General features: G+C 42.3%; 1 protein-coding gene across 29 annotated transcripts in view; it reads left to right on the forward strand.

The window, feature by feature from the left end:
* The first annotated feature begins 2,710 nt into the window (after positions 1-2,710).
* The window catches only part of kcnma1a (potassium large conductance calcium-activated channel, subfamily M, alpha member 1a), a 199,724-nt gene continuing 184,717 nt past the window's right edge, over positions 2,711-17,717 (forward strand). For 19 of the 29 annotated variants that reach the window (XM_036126680.1, XM_036126682.1, XM_036126683.1 and 16 more), the window contains exon 1: positions 2,712-3,767. In XM_036126680.1, coding sequence (XP_035982573.1) covers positions 3,477-3,767 — 291 coding nt within the window. In that variant the 5' untranslated portion in view covers positions 2,712-3,476. Of the gene's footprint in view, positions 3,768-17,717 lie in introns of all 29 variants that reach the window. The other 10 variants (XM_036126673.1, XM_036126675.1, XM_036126678.1 and 7 more) reach the window with 1 other exon arrangement.

Consider the following 17,717-nt stretch of genomic DNA (forward strand, 5'->3'; position numbering starts at 1 on the left):
GATGCTGTGGGGATGCCTTTCTTCATCCGAGCCAAGGAAATTGGTCTGAGTCGATGCATGGCTGGAGCTAAACCCGGGGCGATGCTGAAGTAAAGTCTGCCAGAGGCAACAAAGGAAGGACATGAGACTGGGAGGGAGGTTCGCCTTCCAGCAGGACAACGGACAAACAGCTGGAGCTACCAGAGAGAAGTCCAGACTTAAACCTTCTTTAGTCTGTGCCATCACTTAGACAGAAATGCACGTCAGATTATTTGTTTTAATAAAATTTAGAAAACAGAGTTTCATTTTCATTTTAAGTCCCAATGTTGCACTCCCTTGTGTCGACCTATCGGCTAAATCAAAAGTTATTAATACTTTTGCAAGGCAGTGTAAATCAACCAACTCGCAGCCTTTTGGCTCCCAATCTAATATTCGGCTCGGATCCAAATAGCGGATAGCCACGTCGGGACTGATCTGCCGCCTGTTTTTATGTGGACGCGGACTGCTTGCGCATGGAGTCATAACTCTGAAGAGCTATAATTCAAAGATTGGCTTGTCTTCCACGTTTTTACAGCTCAGCCCTGGTCCAAGTTAAGTGACAGCCAGCCGTTACCAGCGGCTGTATTTGTTGAAGCACTAATATTTCCTGGATAATAAATTGCCATCATAGGACGCATGTCACACATTGACACGTTTACTTTTCAGGACCTCTATGCCTGTGACTGAGTGTTACAACTTCACACTTCCTCACGCAGAGCTGGCCCTAAGTTTTATGGGACGCTATGCAGAATTTGCTTGGTAACAAATTATGAGGATCTATCTATCTATCTATCTATCTATCTATCTATCTATCTATCTATCTATCTATCTATCTATCTATCTATCTATCTATCTATCTATCTATCTATCTATCTATCTATCTATCTATCTATCTATCTATCTATCTATCTATCTATCTATCTATCTATCTATCTATCTATCTATCTATCTATCTATCTATCTATCTATCTATCTATCTATCTATCTATCTATCTATCTATCTATCTATCTATCTATCTATCTATCTATCTATCTATCAACTTGAACTGTTCCGTATGAGAAGTCAGCTACCCACCCTGGGGACCTTTTTAAAATATACATCCAAATTACTCAGAATATGATCAGATTTAATTTACTTGAGTAAATAATTTCAAAAAGTGAAACAAGCATTCATTACATAATCGAGCATTTCTGTTAGGCTTTATTGTTGTTAGTTTTCATGATTTAGGGTTACTGTTACTGATAATTTAATATTGAGTTTCTCATTATATTACAATATGAACAATTAAAAAAAGATTACTGTCCTCTATGGTATATGCATTTAATACACGCAGTGCATGCCTTGTGAACATCTCCCAAAGACTTAAATGGGCTTTGAAGACTGCAGTTGTTCCTTTTGCCCCTCCTTCCTTCCTTCTTTCTTTCCACTGTGCTTTCCATTAATATGCCTGGATACAGCACTCCAAATCTCCTCTAAAGCTCTATGTGGAGAGAGCCAGTGATTCAGCTAACATTTATGTTTAGGTCCACATGGGTGGGAAACCAGCTGAAAAATGGGCCTCCGGCCATTTGTAGCAAGCGTAATGGTCCCATGTTAATTTACCCGTGTGGTCAAGTTTTGGATTTTTATCCAAAAATCAAACCAGGCCCAATTGATTCCCATCCAACCTGAGGAAAATCCACCTGAGGCCTCTACTAATATGCTGGCTGGATTTGTGCTTGGGAACTGTAGGCAGTCTTCCCCATGATTGTGTAGGCCATAATGCGAGCACATTGTTGTTATGCAATAGTCACAATTTTTGAGAAACAGAATTTTGCGAGCTGTAAGCAGCAAACATCATAAATGAACCCGTCAACGATAACCCTCTGTGTGTAACCCTCTGTTTTTAGATGAAAAAAAAATGCAAGTTAAACTTTTCAATGAGATTCTAAACCATTAAGATGGACCTGTATAATTACAGCACGGCTCAGGTCAATTCTTTTGGTCGCCTTGGAGAATCCTGGAGCCCTGCTGCTGCCACAGGTGCATGAGCACCTGTCTTGACGGGGTCAGTGGTTATTCAGGGCCCCTAGCCAGCTGTTTACCCATATCCTTTGCTGGGACTGGCCACTTGAGGTTCTCCAGCGAGCAGCCATAAACTACAGCCAGCCATGCCTCAGCGTCATCACCAATCTACACCTGTTTTTGACCTCACGAAGGCTGAAACTGTGAGCATATCACAGTAATTGATCACGAAGGACGCTCCCTCACGGTCTCTCCCGCTGCTAATTTTTAAAACCGGGGACATCCTCCACGGGTGAAAAACCACCGTCCCAGTAAATTGAAATACAGAAGCACTATCCTTGATGAGAATCCAGCGCAGTAATACCACCACCCCCCCATCCCTCCCCATCATCATTTCATGTTTATAAAGCTAAATATAACGCTTAAATTTATGACTAGTCGATACAGCCACATCATTGCGACGTGCGTCACAGGCGGACAATAAAGACGCAGAGGCGCAGCTTCGCGGCCAAAGCGGCGGAGGGGACCAGCTCGGCCCCTTAGATAATACTAATTAATACAATGAAATAAAAAACATCGTCGCGGTCTCGCCGTCCCTCTGTCCATTTTTATTATCAGCGCTTGGCTCCGCCCTCCTACCTGTAACCCCCCCCCCCCCCCCCCCCCTCCCTCCCGTCTCCTCTCCTCTGGAGCGGATCTGACAGGCGCTCAGCTGGCCGCTCCGTGCCAGGGCTGCAGGGGGACCTCATGGAGGCAGCGACATCCACCCGAGCGGCGCGCCAGTCCTCTCCTTAACGCAGAGCCGACAACCCGAACCGCCTGTTTGAATATGTAGTCTTTTGATCTGCGGTTTTTATTTTCCTGCTTCTCCCTCTCGTCCTTTTAGGACTGAATTGGACGCAAAGCGTTTAGCCTACAGTCGACTGAACAAGAGTCATAAGATCGATTCGACAGGATCCCTGAATGGAAGACGGCTAGAGGAAGAGAACAACCGGGAACATTTTTCATATTACTTTTTTTTTATTTTTTATTTTTTGTTTTAAAAGCCTCTGCTGTTTGTGAGTCTGCCTTATCAGATAAGGACAGCGGCAGCCTCGGCGGCTGCAAACGACGCCGTCCCTGTCACGGCATATGGCGTGAAAGAGGCAGAAAAGCCCCTCAGAATGAGAAGCGCCTAAGATTCGTCGTTATTACTGCGGATTTAAATGCCTCTCTCCAAGGGGCCACCGAGGCGCTATTTTGGTCTGCTTTGCGTGCGCCGCGGCTCACGCTTTCATTAATAATAAACAATTCATAGCTTTAAAAAAAACCCAATAATAATCAGAATCTGGTGAGATTATCACCATTTAAAGCAAATAAAGGGGGGTATTTTTTTGATTTTATTATTTTTTTTAAGCAATATGGCTGGTGAGTGGGGCTGGGGACGCTGGCACAGGCTCTCCAAGGCTCCTCAATGCTAGCCGAGGCACATGGCACGGATCCCCATGGAAGCGACAGCTCTATGAGGACAAGCATCGTCGATAATAAAAACAATCCCGACTCTTCGATCTTAATATCCAAGATGGCAGACGTTGTCATCCCCTACACGTCCGACGTGCCATGCGACGACTACGGACAGCGCATGTGGTGGGCATTCCTCGCCTCCTCCATGGTGACGTTTTTCGGGGGTCTCTTCATCATCCTGCTGTGGAGGACCCTCAAGTACCTGTGGACGGTCTGCTGCCACTGCAACGTTAAAACCAAGGTAATGGCTGGAAACTCTGTGAGCATCCACGGTCACGCAGAAGCACTGATGCAACATGCTGTGGGAGTCAGAATATTTTTTTTATGTGACAAATCAATGGTTTTGGTGTTATTTGTTGTTGCATAAAGACGCATGAGGCGCCTATTGCGGTTGTGAACACACCGGGGTTGTTTTTGTTTTCCCTGGGCTGTTTACTCCCACTCTGGCATGAAGGGGGTGATACTGCATGAGGGCGATGGGTGAAAGGAGAGCAGAGGAATTCCTTCATTTTAGTTTGCTTCAGCAGCAGAGGCGGCTCAAGGTTATATGAGTCCCTAAGGAGAATGATCTATATTTCTGGGTAGCTGGCAATGAAAAAGTACACATTTCTTTTCATTTTCCTTTTACTTAAGTGGAACATACTGCACAGAACCACAACCTGTTGTCCCTTTTAATCAATGCTCTGAACTTTGTCCAAAACAACCTTCCTGTTTGAACCATTCAGAGGAGGACCTGCTGGTCCGCTTCAGATCATTGTCCTGTTGCACAACACCGAGTGCGCTAGAAAGCGATGCCCAGATGTTCTCCTTCCGGATCTTCTAGCGAAGAGCCAATTGACGGTTCCATCAATCAGAGCAAAATGTTCTTTAGGCAGCAAAACAGCCCCACATTATCACACTACCGCCACCATATTTCACTGCGGCTATGATTTTCTGTTTCGGACCGACTGTGTTAATATGCGCTCTAATGGGACACGCACCTTCCAAAAAAAGCTCCCCTTTGGTCTTGCCTTAGAAACGGCTCCCCTTTCCAGACCGACTGATGTCAGTGGCTTTGTGCCTCACCTGTTCTTGAGTTTCTTTAGATCAGGGGATGCTGTGTTGTTTTTGGAGATCCGTCAGCCTACTTCATGTTGCCAGACAGGTTCGGTTCAAGAGAGTTAAAAAAAATTTCTTTCTTTTTTGATTCTACATGCTAGGGAGTAATCAGGTCTAACTGTGGTTGTAACATTGAACTAAAAATGTGGTTAATTTCATTAAATAAACTGCATTTCTCTGATTATTATTATTTTTTTTAATTAATGGCTGGAAATTGTGTAGGTGTGACAAAAGAGAAAAGCAGAAGAAATCTATAAGGACCTAGAAATTTTACACAGCTCTCTATACCACGTATTTACATCACTGCTCATGTATAGTAGGGATGAGTGCTTAGTCTAACATGCTATTATGAATGATGAAAATAATGTCTTTTTACAAACTTATTCTTATCTAGACTTTAGATTTGTTTATTTTGTGTTGTTTTTTTAGTAAATCCAGTAGCCCTGAAATTCATTTCTTGAGAAATCTGTTAATTTTTCCAACTAATTAATATTTCAACTGATTGTTTTTCTCCAGAAAATTAAAGCTGTTTTATTTTGGGTAATTTTTTCCACCAAATCTGACATTTATTGCATGCAGCAAAAAATTTTTTAACCCCAATTTAGGATATTTATTACAAGCAATGTACAAAATGGAAATCCATTAGATCCCTATATAAATAGGAAAGTATTGGCAACTCAATCATGACAAAAATAAAAACAAAAACAATGAGGCGTTCTTTGTAAACGTCTATTAACCTTCCTAAGCCGTGTATTTTGTTGCCGAAGCAGACGCTTTTTAAAACAGCAGCTCCAAAGAACGAATTTCTAAACGATATGTTGTGACTAAAAATACTGATGTCGACTGATAGCCAGTGTCATTGGTTAGGTCCGCTCGTTGAACCAGACTTCATCTATTTCCAACTTTTTTTCTCCTATACAGCAAGCCGCTTTTTGAATGCAGCCCCCACCGTTTATGGCAGCAGTACAGAAAACGTCCGATGGTTTTGGTTGCTTTGCTGTCGTAATTTCTACGGTATTTATTTTAAATAAATTGTTCGCCATCACTCGTTTATGAGGTCTGCGGTAGTTGCTGAATGCGAACCTCGATCACGCTCCACTGTGGGTGTCTTATTGATAAATAGACCGACACACATGGGCCAACAGACATTGGAGACTGATGCTGACATTATTAGGTTTTGATTGTTGGTTTCCTGCTGCAGCCCAGAGAAAGTGATAATCATATTAATTATTAATAATTATATGAATTTTTTTGCCAATAACCACACTGCTCCTGCCAAACAACGTTCTTTGGGGAGCATATGAGGGGTATTTCCTCGTCCCTTCAAGATTATAAGGGTTCAGCTATCTGGCCACCTTTTGGGAATGTTTCTGGAGTGGCCTCTGTTTTTCACATGGCTGGAATGTGTTCTCTGTGCACCTTTAAATGGCTCAGCATAGCGCTAAAGGTAAACTGCGAGCAGGACTAATATAGAAATGGGATAATAAGGCTGAATGCCTGTTATACCGCCTGCTTGGGGTGGATGAATCATAGCTGATTCACATTTAGTTCATGCGTGACTCACACACTTGCGTGTAGTGAGAGTGGTCCCCCTGGATGGAGAGAGGAGCTGCTGAATGGTGATGGTGTACAGTGTGTATGTTTTTGTTTGTTTTTGTTTGTTTAGTTATTTTCTTGAACCAGAAAAAAAAATGAGTTAAGTGGAAAACGGTGAAAAGGAAATGCAATTTCTGGTCGTTGTTGCCCCCCAGACTGTGGCCCTCCTGTCTGCTTTGTCCTTCCGATGGCCTTGACCTTTTCCTGTCTCTTTCTTTGAAATAATGAGTTGGGCGCATGAAGAACATCTTTGTCAAACAATAATTAGAGAGAAAAAATTCTCTTTTGTTCTCAAGCCTTGCTGAAGAGTTTCTGATGCAATTCCGGGCTTTTTGGTCTTGGTTCTGTGTGCTGGTTGTTTTGTGTTCTCTTCAACACCCACATATACTTTTATACTGCTGCTGCTTCTGCAGAATTCAAAATACCTTCTGGTTTTAATATAAATCTTCAATCTGACTGAATGAAGAATATACGTCCACATAACACAGTCTTTATCTGAACATAGCTGTTGCTCCAATTTAATGGCTGGATATACGTTGGGGCAGCCGGTTGCACGCCCCTGGTCCTATTCATCACTTCCATAAATGGGATTGGAGTCTGTTGCAGGTTGGAGATGTTTTCTTTTTTTTAATTTTAACTCTTTTTTTTTTATCTTCTAATTTTGATGATTGTTGCTTGTTGATCAGGAGTACCTAAAATTCAGTGTCTCAGTAAAATTTAGGTATTACATAGGATCAATAAAAATGGATATTTGTAACAGAAAAACCACAGGCTTCTGAAAAGTATGTTAATTTCTATGCACTCAGTACTTGGTTGGATCTCACCCGTGTGGGATTCTCCTGTGCGTAGCGGCTCTGGATGGGCTGACTCCAGCGTCAGTCCACTCCCTGAGAAGATCAGGTGTTCAGAGTTAAATTTCTGATTAAGGTGTGGCACCATTAATCTCCAATAGTGAACTTTTTGCCAATATTCAAATATTCTCAGACATCGAATTTTAGGTTTTCATTATCTATAAGCCATAATAATCAAAAGTGTGGTATGGGGGAACTTTACTGGCCTGCGCTGAGTCTTGAGGCCCATTTCACAAAACCAAGATGGAGGATTAATCCAGGATTTTCCAGACATCCTGGCTGAATTAAGTTTCGACTCACACTGATCACAAACCAATGAGTTTTGTCAGTGATTTAGTTTTCTGATCTGTGTGTTTTTTTTATCAGGCTGAATTAAAATATCACTGATACATATTGGTATTCAGACAAGTAGCTTACTATTATTATTTTAAAATTATGATGGTCGCCTATACCATTATTAACTTAATTATTATCCATGTGGACACTGTTACTGTTTGATTTTGTTTTTGAAGGCTGCTGTTCTAAGTTTGACAGAAAGGCCTTTAATAGACTGTTGCATGTGTTGAGGGAATTAGATAAATAGCTGAAAAAGAAGTAAAGGTGTTGTCAATAAAGCCTGGTGCTACACCATTTTCCAGGAAAGTCTGCAACTCTAGAGGGTGCTGACTCCTCCATAACAAACATAATTCCCCTCAAGTGCCCAAAATACACATCTCACTGCCCCAAAAGGATAAAAAAACTATACAAACTATAAGGCTCAGTAACTTAACAACTGTTAAGGGGGAGAATGTTATATTGATATATATTATCATGAATAGGTCATTTCAGTGCAAAAGCTGAAGCTGTTAAAGCTGCAAAAGGTGGGCACACGTCTTATCAACCTCTATGGGGTTAGGGATGCGATGCCGCTGAAGTTCAAATGGGTCTTAAGGTACATGAACAAATATTTCTGCATGGAGCTTGCATGTTCTCCTTGTGCGTCCATTCTCTCCCGGTACGCTGGTTTGGTTACTCTAAATTGTCCTTAGGTATGAGAGTGTGCATGAAAGGTCGTCTGTCCTCGGTTGTCTCCGTGTTGCAACTAAAGACCGCTGGAGCTGACCCCCCCGGGGACCCTGCTAAGATACACGGGTATAGACAGCAGATGGATGAATAATTGCACAAGTCATGACGAATCCACTCCGGCTATCGGCAGTGTTGAACAAAAACATTAGCAAATATTTGCATCTCATTCATACAGCTTTCTTTTACACTATAGAATAACTCAGCACAGTGTGTTATTTATATCGCTGCTTGGCTCTCCACTTCCTGTCATGTCGCTACGCTTGTAGACTCCAGCATCAGAAACGGCATTAAACCATATGTCACCCTTCATGCGCTTCACTATCTTGCTCGTAACGTGATGAAAACGAGCCATGCAGATATAATTAGGGATCCATCTTGTGGCTGCTGGTGAGGATCCGGTTGTCTCTCCTATCTCTTGTAAATGAGGAGAAACTGTAAAAACAACCGCCTGTTCCTGTTGGTGTGGCCTGGTTGTGTGCGTGCGCATGTGTGGAAGGCAGAGTCATCCTGTTAGGTGACTTTGGAAGGCTTGACACTTGGCTGCAGAGGGAAAAGGCTTGTTAAGAGTATTAAGACGGGCGAAACTGGATCCCTGTTCAGCTGACTGGTACAGCCAGTGAAGTTGGCAAGTGTCTCACACAGGATGCATAGTTGGCCTGGGGCCGCTGCCGCTCTTTCTGTGCTGTTATTGGGGACCTGGAATCAGAAGTGAGGAAATGGAGGTGGAAGCTCTGAGGGGGGGTGGGGGGGGGGGATGTGATGTGGAAACGGCGGGTTAGAGGACGAGGAAAGGTTTTTCAGAGCAGTGTTCCACAACCTGGACCCGGTCAATGACACAAAGCTGCTTCTCAGTTCCTAATAACACCCTTCATCTCGGCTGGGACTACAGGCATGTGGTGGAAAGATCATGAAGAAGGAAGGAAAGGATGTTGCAAAGGTGTTTTTTTTTTTAAATATTTAAACCATGACCGGTTAACCACTGAGCATATAACATGACGTTGCAACCATCTTCTCATCTATACAACACTAATAAAGGAACTCAACTTACAGGAGAAAGGGATAATGAAACACATTCTGACTAGATGGGGGAAAGAAAAACAAAAAACACACCGCTTTAAAGCAGTAGGTGGACCAAAACGATGAAATAAAAAAAGAAAAAAAAACCCAGCAAGAAAAGTCAAGTCAGGTTATCAGTGAGTTGTTTCTCAACACCTAGATGCTGTTTTAAAACCACACACCAGCCACGTGTGTAATCCGATTCACGGCTATTCCCCAGCCAGCGTTCATCCTCAGGTTTCCTGGCTAAGCTACAATATGTCAGTGTCCACGCTGCAGCCTGAGACTGGCCTCGCTCTGAACGCAGACCGGAGGAAGTCATGCTGCAAACACCCTGTTAATAAAGTCCATCTGGTTCTTCTGCTGTACGTCATCATGAAGAAGTCGATTTATCTTTTTTCCCCCTGGCTGTATGTTAATGTGTTTTACTCCCCTTTTGTAGGGATGTCTGAAGCTTTAGAGATCCTCTCTGAATCCAGCCACCTCCAAGAGTTCTTAGGTGATGCCGTGTTATTTGTGGGGTGTAGGGGGAAGTTAAAAAAATCCAAAAAGATAGGGTTCTGCAAACAGTGGAGATCCCAAAACATTGTTAGGGAGCAAGCTCTATCCACCACCTTGCTCTAGAGCTTTGGGGTAGAGAGGATTGAATCTCCTGCCTGTAGCAATGATCACAAACCCATTAAACCCATCGGGGATCCAACTGGCCATGCTGTTCCTGCCAGAGCGGCCAACACAAGCACGCTTGCACTCAAGACTTGTGACAAATGCTGGTTGGGGAGCAGGATGGCCTCCCACAACACTGTATGACCAAGCTGATGATCAGCAAGAAGATGATCAGCAGGCTTTCATGGTCGTATGCTGTTATTTGTTAAACAAATCCATCCATCCATCCATCCATCCATCCATCCATCCATCCATCCATCCATCCATCCATCCATCCATCCATCCATCCATCCATCCGCTTATCCGGGGTCGGGTCGCGGGGGTAGCAGCTTCAGTAGGGAGGTCCAGACGTCCCTCTCCCCAGCCACTTGGGTCAGCTCCACTGGAGGAATCCCAAGGCGTTCCCAGGCCAGCAGAGAGACATAGTCCCTCCAGCGTGTCCTGGGTCTTCCCCTGGGCCTCCTCCCGGTGGGACGTGCCTGGAACACCTCACCAGGGAGGCGTCCAGGAGGCATCCTGACCAGATGCCCGAGCCACCTCAACTGGCTCCTCTCGACGTGGAGGAGCAGCGGCTAGGCAAAGGCAAGGCAAATTTATTTATATAGCACAATTCAGTACAAAGACAATGCAAAGTGCTTTACATGATTAAAATATAGCAAAATAAAACAGAATAAAAGCAAGTAGGAATAAAATATAGATAGAAAATAGAACAAAAAAGTGGTGATTCAGTTAACTAGGACAGTTGAAGGCAATTTTAAACAAATGTGTTTTTAATCTTGATTTAAAAGAACTCAGGCTTTCTGCACTTTTACAGTTTTCTGGAAGTTTGTTCCAGATAAGTGGAGCATAGGAACTAAATGCTGCTTCTCCATGTTTGGTTCTGGTTCTAGGTATGCAGAGCAGGCTGGAGCCAGACGACCTTTGTGGTCTGGAGGGTTGATACGCTGATAACAAGTCTGTGATGTATTTAGGAGCTAAGCCATTTAAGGATTTATAGACTAACAGAAGTATTTTAAAGTCTATTCTCTGAGATACAGGGAGCCAGTGTAAGGACTTTAGAACTGGTGTGATGTGCTCTACTTTCTTAGTCTTAGTGAGGACGCAGGCAGCAGCGTTCTGGATCAGCTGCAGCTGTCTGATCCACTTTTTAGGCAGACCTGTGAAAACACCGTTGCAGTAATCAATTCGACTAAAAATAAACGCATGGATTAGTTTTTCTAGATCCTGCTGAAACATCATTACCTGACTCCGCCAGATAGATTTGCTCCGCATATCCATCTGGAAACCTTCCGTTGAAGTAATTTTGGGAAGGGGCGAAAATACTGGTTAGCTGATTGGCCTATGTTGGTGATAGACGGGCCAAATGAACCAATCAGATTCGTCGTCGCTCTGTTACGAGCGACGACGAAAACACAACCATAAGCCAAGCTACTCTTGCTGCTGCAGGTAAAGGCTCGTTAGCTCAGCAAAGAAATACTCTGTAATTCCGATAAAACTTGCTCGATAGCCACGCTAACGCTAGTTTCATCGGCTGAAGCCGCCATGTTGTTTAGACTGAACTGACGCGCTTCCCGTTGCGTCACACCTCAACCCGCCTCAAAGCCAACGCTGATTGGACGTTCGTTTGGTGAACGGCTCCAAATTTTCTTTAACGGAGAGTATCCAGACTGATCTGCGAGTGAAACCTTGTATGCTCGCGAGATCAGGATGGTCTCACGAGGCTAGAAACATCAGTCCTTTAATCCTAGAAATGTTCTTCAGGTGATAGAAAGCTGACCTTGTAATTGTCTTTAGATGCTTTTGAAGGTTCAGGTCTGAGTCCATCACTACTCCCAGATTTCGGGCCTGATTAGTGGTTTTTAGCTGAAGCGACTGAAGCTGTGTGCTAACTTTTGATCTTTCCTCTATTGGTCCAAATATTATTACTTCAGTTTTGTTTTTATTCAATTGGAGAAAATTTTGGTACATCCACGTATTGATTTCTTCTAGGCATTTACTCAGTGCCTGAACTGGTTCATAGTCACCTGGTGACATGGTGATGTAGAGCTGTGTGTCATCTGCATAGTTATGGTAGCTGATGTTGTTATTTTTTATTATCTGGGCTAGAGGGAGCATGTAGATATTGAAAAGGAGGGGACCCAGAATGGACCCTTGGGGAACCCCAAATGTGATTTTTGTCATCTCTAATGTAAAGTTACCTACTGATACAAAAAATTCCCTGTCCTTTAAGTAGGATTTAAACCAGTGGAGAGCTGTACCAGAGAGGCCGACCCAGTTCTCCAGGCTCTACTCTGAGTCCTCCCCGGATGACTGAGCTCCTCACCCTATCTCTAAGGGAGAGCCCAGACACACTACGGAGAAAACTCATTTCAGCCGCTTGTATCCGGGATCTCGTTCTTTCGGTCACGACCCAAAGCTCGTGACCATAGATGAGGGTAGGAACGTAGATTGACCGGTAAAACGAGAGCTTCGCCTTTTGGCTCAGCTCTCTCTTCACCACAACGGATCAGTACTGTTAAACAAATAACCCACCAAAAGGTCTCATTTGTTCAGACGGCAGTCCTCCAGTCCAATAAATGATCCCAAAAGTAAATCCATAGCCGAAAAGGCTGTTTGGCATTGGCTGGTTGTTCATTGAGACAAACCTTATTCCCAACTTTGCTGCTCGACCCACAAATGTACTGTTTACATTACAGATGTTGCGTGATTTAAAGGGGGCTTGAACAGGCTTTCTAACGCTAAGAATCGCTTGCCAAGGAGGGTCTGCAGAGCATGAAACACAGATTTCCTTACTTGTTGTCCTAAGTTTGTATTTTCAACATGATTTCATAGTGTAGTATTAGTAAAGAAAAATGGTTTGGTGACTGTAAACGTTGTGGTTTTTGGTTGCATAGAAATTATTATCTTGCTATTTTTCTCTTTCTGGTCCTAGTGGCCTTGGTTCACATTAATCAGAACGTGGGAAGACAGGCAGCAAATGATGCTGGATACAGCCATGTCACAGACTAACAGCTTCCATCTATGATATCCCTCTTCTGCTGCTGAACCGCGCAGCTTCTGCTTTTCTGGTCTTGATTCTGACTTTGGTTTTAACAGTGAAGTGTGTTTCGGGTCCGGTCACAGCAATACGGTACACCTCCAAAGGACACGTCGTTGACTCAGGCTTGGTTTAGCATATGAGGATGGTAATTCAGTCAGGCACATATCAAAATCACAGATCTACATGTCGATCCAGAGATGTGTTGCCCAGTGTAGAGTTCTCTACGAATGATTGAAGTTCCTTCTCATACCATCACACGCTATGTTTACATGCACAAGATTTCACGATCGGATTAAAATGTATTCGGATTAAATAATCAGATTATACGTTTATATGAGCACACAATCAATTAATCCGATCATAATGTGCGTATATACACCTGGCTTTATTCAGAATAGAACCACTCTGACATAGTTATCAATTCCCCTAAACAAACCACAGAAGAAGAAGTACTTCTGTCTTTGCTAAACAACACAAAATAGCAAACAAATCAATATTATACGAGTTTGTTTGTCTTCTGGACAACTTCAGCCTGACAAGCATTTGTATACATGTTGATCCGACTATCAATCGGCATAAACCACCCCTCTTATCCGGATTACAGTTTCATTTCAATTGAGCTTAATCTGATCATAATATTTCGATTGGTTTGTTTACATGACGCGTTTTTATTCCGATTGGCCCTTTATTCTGATTATTTTGTCCATGTAAACGCAGCTATGGAGAACACACACTATAAAATGAGTCCGCCTCTTCTGAGTGATTCCTCTTATTTTTCCAGAAGAGAACTCTGACATGTGGAGGTCATGGACAACCTCATTCCTAGGATGTATATTACCTCAAAGAAGACTAAGGGAGATCTCTCTCCTTCCGCCTGCAGCTGGTTTTTGCACAAACTCCACCTGTCTCCTAGTTGGGCTTAATGTAGAATGACCTGTTATAAGGAGTAAACACACATTACTTTGTGTATGTAAACTTTAGACACCACAACAGAAAAAAATATGTGGTCATGAGTTTAGGTTACCAACATTTTGTAAGTATGAATTATAGCTGAAACAAACAAAGATGATTAGTATATTTTTTTTTAAACAGCTTAATTCATGCTTTGGTTAAAATAGAGTTTGATCCCCAAATGCGTCTTGATCTGGAGGTGTTTAAAACACCCTGCGTCTGTGATTTTAAGATGAAGAAGAAGACGACCAGGTTGTAGTTTTCTGGTGCAGCGACGAATTGTTCAAAATCTCCAAATGCACAAAGAGAAGGTGGACAGTTCAGCTCCTAAAAGCAGCTGAAGTGGTTTGATGTCGGCTAGATATGAACAGACAACCTGCATCTGCTGTAAACGTCCGAAAGGATACTTCAGTCCAAACACGTCTCGGCTTTCTCTTCGAACCCTTTGAGGGTGCATCACACACAGAGTGTCTTTGTGCACTTAAGAGCCACCAGCTGCCAGAATTGTACGGCAGTTTCTGTCCAAACAGGAGAGGAAAAGTGATGGAGATGTGCTTTTGGCTGTTCAACCCAACAGATTCACGTTCTTGTTCAAACCCATTCAGGCTGACATGGTAATACTTGGATGTGTTCTCTGTATATCACATTAAAGCTAACCCTTATTTTTATCTTCTTTCCAGCCGGTAATAGCAACTGTTGTTGTGAGGAACACACGGACTGCACACTCGTTTCAAAATGAGCAATTATTCAAAAGTGGCGCTGTCACAGCATGAAGGAGAATGAGCGGATTTTCAAGACAATGAGGCAATTTTCTTTAAATTTGTTTCCCCCACTGCAGCTTTGTCTCTGCATACAAATTTTACCATCTCATCTTCTGCATTGTTTTTTAAAATTCATCCTCTCACAAAGGGAAAACAGGCCTAATGATGTTTAGTAAAGACAATCATTTCAATCATACCATGCTCTCTGTGTTTCCCTGTAAGAAAAAGGAACATTTAAACTTAAATGGTAAGAACTGGTTGTGCACAGCATGGGTCTCCCCCCGAGGATCCATGTTCATGCATTACAAACGTTGGGCCTCCATTTTTCTCTCTTTTTGTGTGAGCCGAAGGTTTGGAAGTCTACCTCGTGGTTGTTTACAATGAAATACAGCAGCCTTGGTGATCTTTAAATCATCTCTGGGCATTTTTCCTAATGGAAGATTGTTATTGATTTTTATGCTCTAAGGCCGGGCTTACATTGCAGTGAAATTAATCAAACCCGCCCCGACGTTTCTGCTACATTTGTTGTTCTCAGTGTAGCTTGATCATTGCTGAATGTATGGCCTGGGTGAAAGAGGTGCTCTTCAGTGCGTTAACCCTTTAAGTAAAATGGATCGCGGACGTAGAGAGGAGCTGTTTTGAGTCTGTGTGTTCCCGTATGCTTGGCAACAGACCAGCTGAACTATGGCAGAGCAGCGCACACCCCTCTGCCGTCAGCTGTCCCTATCACTAACCTCACCCCAACTTGGCCCTGCTCACCCACTTCATCCCACACGAGTTTGTTGGATTCCAGAGGTAATTGAAGAAAAAAAAAATGCTAATCCTATTAAGACAGTTGCATAACTAAATTGGTTTTCAATGTATATTTCTGTGTCTTTATAGGCGGATTACTACAGTGCATCCCAAAAGTGTGCATACCTCTTTAAAATGTCTCCCATTTTATTACATAGCCACTTATAACCACAAACGTCAGTGTTTTGTAAAGACATTTATGAAGGCTACCGACCCAAAGTGGTTGTAAAGAAAAGTCTGAAAAGCAAGGTGTGCATTTATATTCAGAAAGCTCTACATACAATCCCATGAAACAAATTGCCTAATTAGGAAACTCTCTCCTAATGTGCAATTTACACTTAGTATATATATAGTATACAACTGTTCTGTGAAGGCTGAGACGGGGATGCCCAAGCTTTCCTTCACGTGGGCCAAAATTGTTAAGTTCAAAGGCCAAAATAATGAAAGAGAACAAAAGAATTAGACAATCTTTTTACCTGCTCCACAAAATATGAGCATGCAATAGTTTAATTAAACAAATTGGTGATATTATCTTTAGTACAGTTGCCTTTTCAAAAGATGGTCATACAGTTTCCAAATTCTTTAGGCTTGATTGAAAAAAAACTTTTTGTCTATTATCAGCACTAATTTTAATAAATTAAATGAAAGCAGATTTTAATGTAGCAATGTCTGCATATGAGTAAAAGTCATTGGACAGATGGAAACCTATTTACTATGAAATAAAAGAAAATGTAAAAAGTGGCTATTAAAAGACAAATACTTTTTGTACCTAACCTTTTCAACTGTATGAAGATTATAAATTGTCTATAATAATTTTGCCTGAATACTAAAAATAAGTCTCTATTTGCACCACTCAGTCTGGTGAGCCAAATTCTTCTTGAATTGGAGTTAGGGAGGCCACAAAAATCCTTTAGCTGCAATGGCGAGCTGGTCAGAGTTACTGGTACAATGGAGCTAAATATGGGACAGTTCTGACAGAAGACAATTTAGAGGCTACAAAAGATTCAAGGTATAACCATGTGTCAGAAGGACCGAGTCAATCCACAGAAATTGTAGCAAAACTCAGAAAAACCAAACTCACCCACTCCAGTTTACCTCTAACATTGAACCTTACAGCTTTCAGATCAAAAGCAATAATTCTGCGCAGTGTTAAAATGGCTTCTTGAGCTGCATCAGCTAAAGAGAAACATCTTGTGTATTTGTAGCGCAGTCTTCCCTCAATGACTATGTTCAGTTTAATAAAAGATATTTCATCGGTACAGCTCAGAAGTTCAAGCTGCTTATAATGTTAAACTCTGACTAAATCCACACATCTTTCCAGTGTCCTAAACTAGGCTGCTCAACTTTTACTTTTAAACAAAATTTAGCTTTCAAGTCACAGTGGTGGGGCAGGAGTTGTGAGCGCGACGCATGTACAGAGGCCTCGATCCCGACACAGCCGTCCTGGGTTCGAGTCCCAGCCCCTGGACATTTGTTGCAAGTCTCCCCCCTGTGTCTCAATCCCATTTCCGAACTATCAAATAAAAGCCATTAGTGCCGCACATATAATATACAATATATAGCTTTGAACTAAATTACAGATACCAAGGTCTTTTTACTCAAAAATGTACCCTTGCCAGAATGGACAGGTTGAAGAAGCTTAATTAGCTACTATGGAAAATATATTTTTCTTTAATAGGAACTGGCCCAAACCTATTATGTAAAACCGAAAACGAAAGGAAAAGAAATCAAAAAAATGTGTACAATAGGATATCCAGTGTGAAATACCAAAAATAAACGCAAAGTTACGAACATGTGGGTTTTCCAAGGCTTGACCAGCTTCACATCCCCAACAATGTTTGCATAACGTTTATAACCAATAGCCAGCTGGGTAACTGAAAGCCTATTTAAGTCAAACAATGTTGTCAAGTGTCTGTTCTTTTCTTTCCATACGTTTTCTGCCTTATCTCTGCCTATAAGTCCCAATCAGTTGAAAAAATAGAGCCTAATCTTTAGAGTCACAGTTAATTCAGCCGGAGATCCTCCGAACCTTTTTAAATTCAGCATCCCTGATTGCCTTTCTTTTCTCATGCTCCTAATGTGGAAGATGTGACTCATGGCTTTTATTCATTGCTGATCCTGTTTTGCTAGACCCTAATCCCTAATTTTCTGGGCCTGATCTGACGACCATCTAGGGGCAACTGTGGTGTGCCACGCTGATGCATGTTAATCCACAGTGGAGCATAGCCTGCTCTATGTATATCACAGAGGTCTCCTCCCCACCCTAAACGCTGGTCTCCTGCTGTCTGTCCTGTTACGTCTTCCTCAGACACTGACTG

The sequence above is a fragment of the Fundulus heteroclitus genome, chromosome 22 (assembly GCF_011125445.2).
Source record: "Fundulus heteroclitus isolate FHET01 chromosome 22, MU-UCD_Fhet_4.1, whole genome shotgun sequence".
Taxonomy (NCBI): domain Eukaryota; kingdom Metazoa; phylum Chordata; class Actinopteri; order Cyprinodontiformes; family Fundulidae; genus Fundulus; species Fundulus heteroclitus.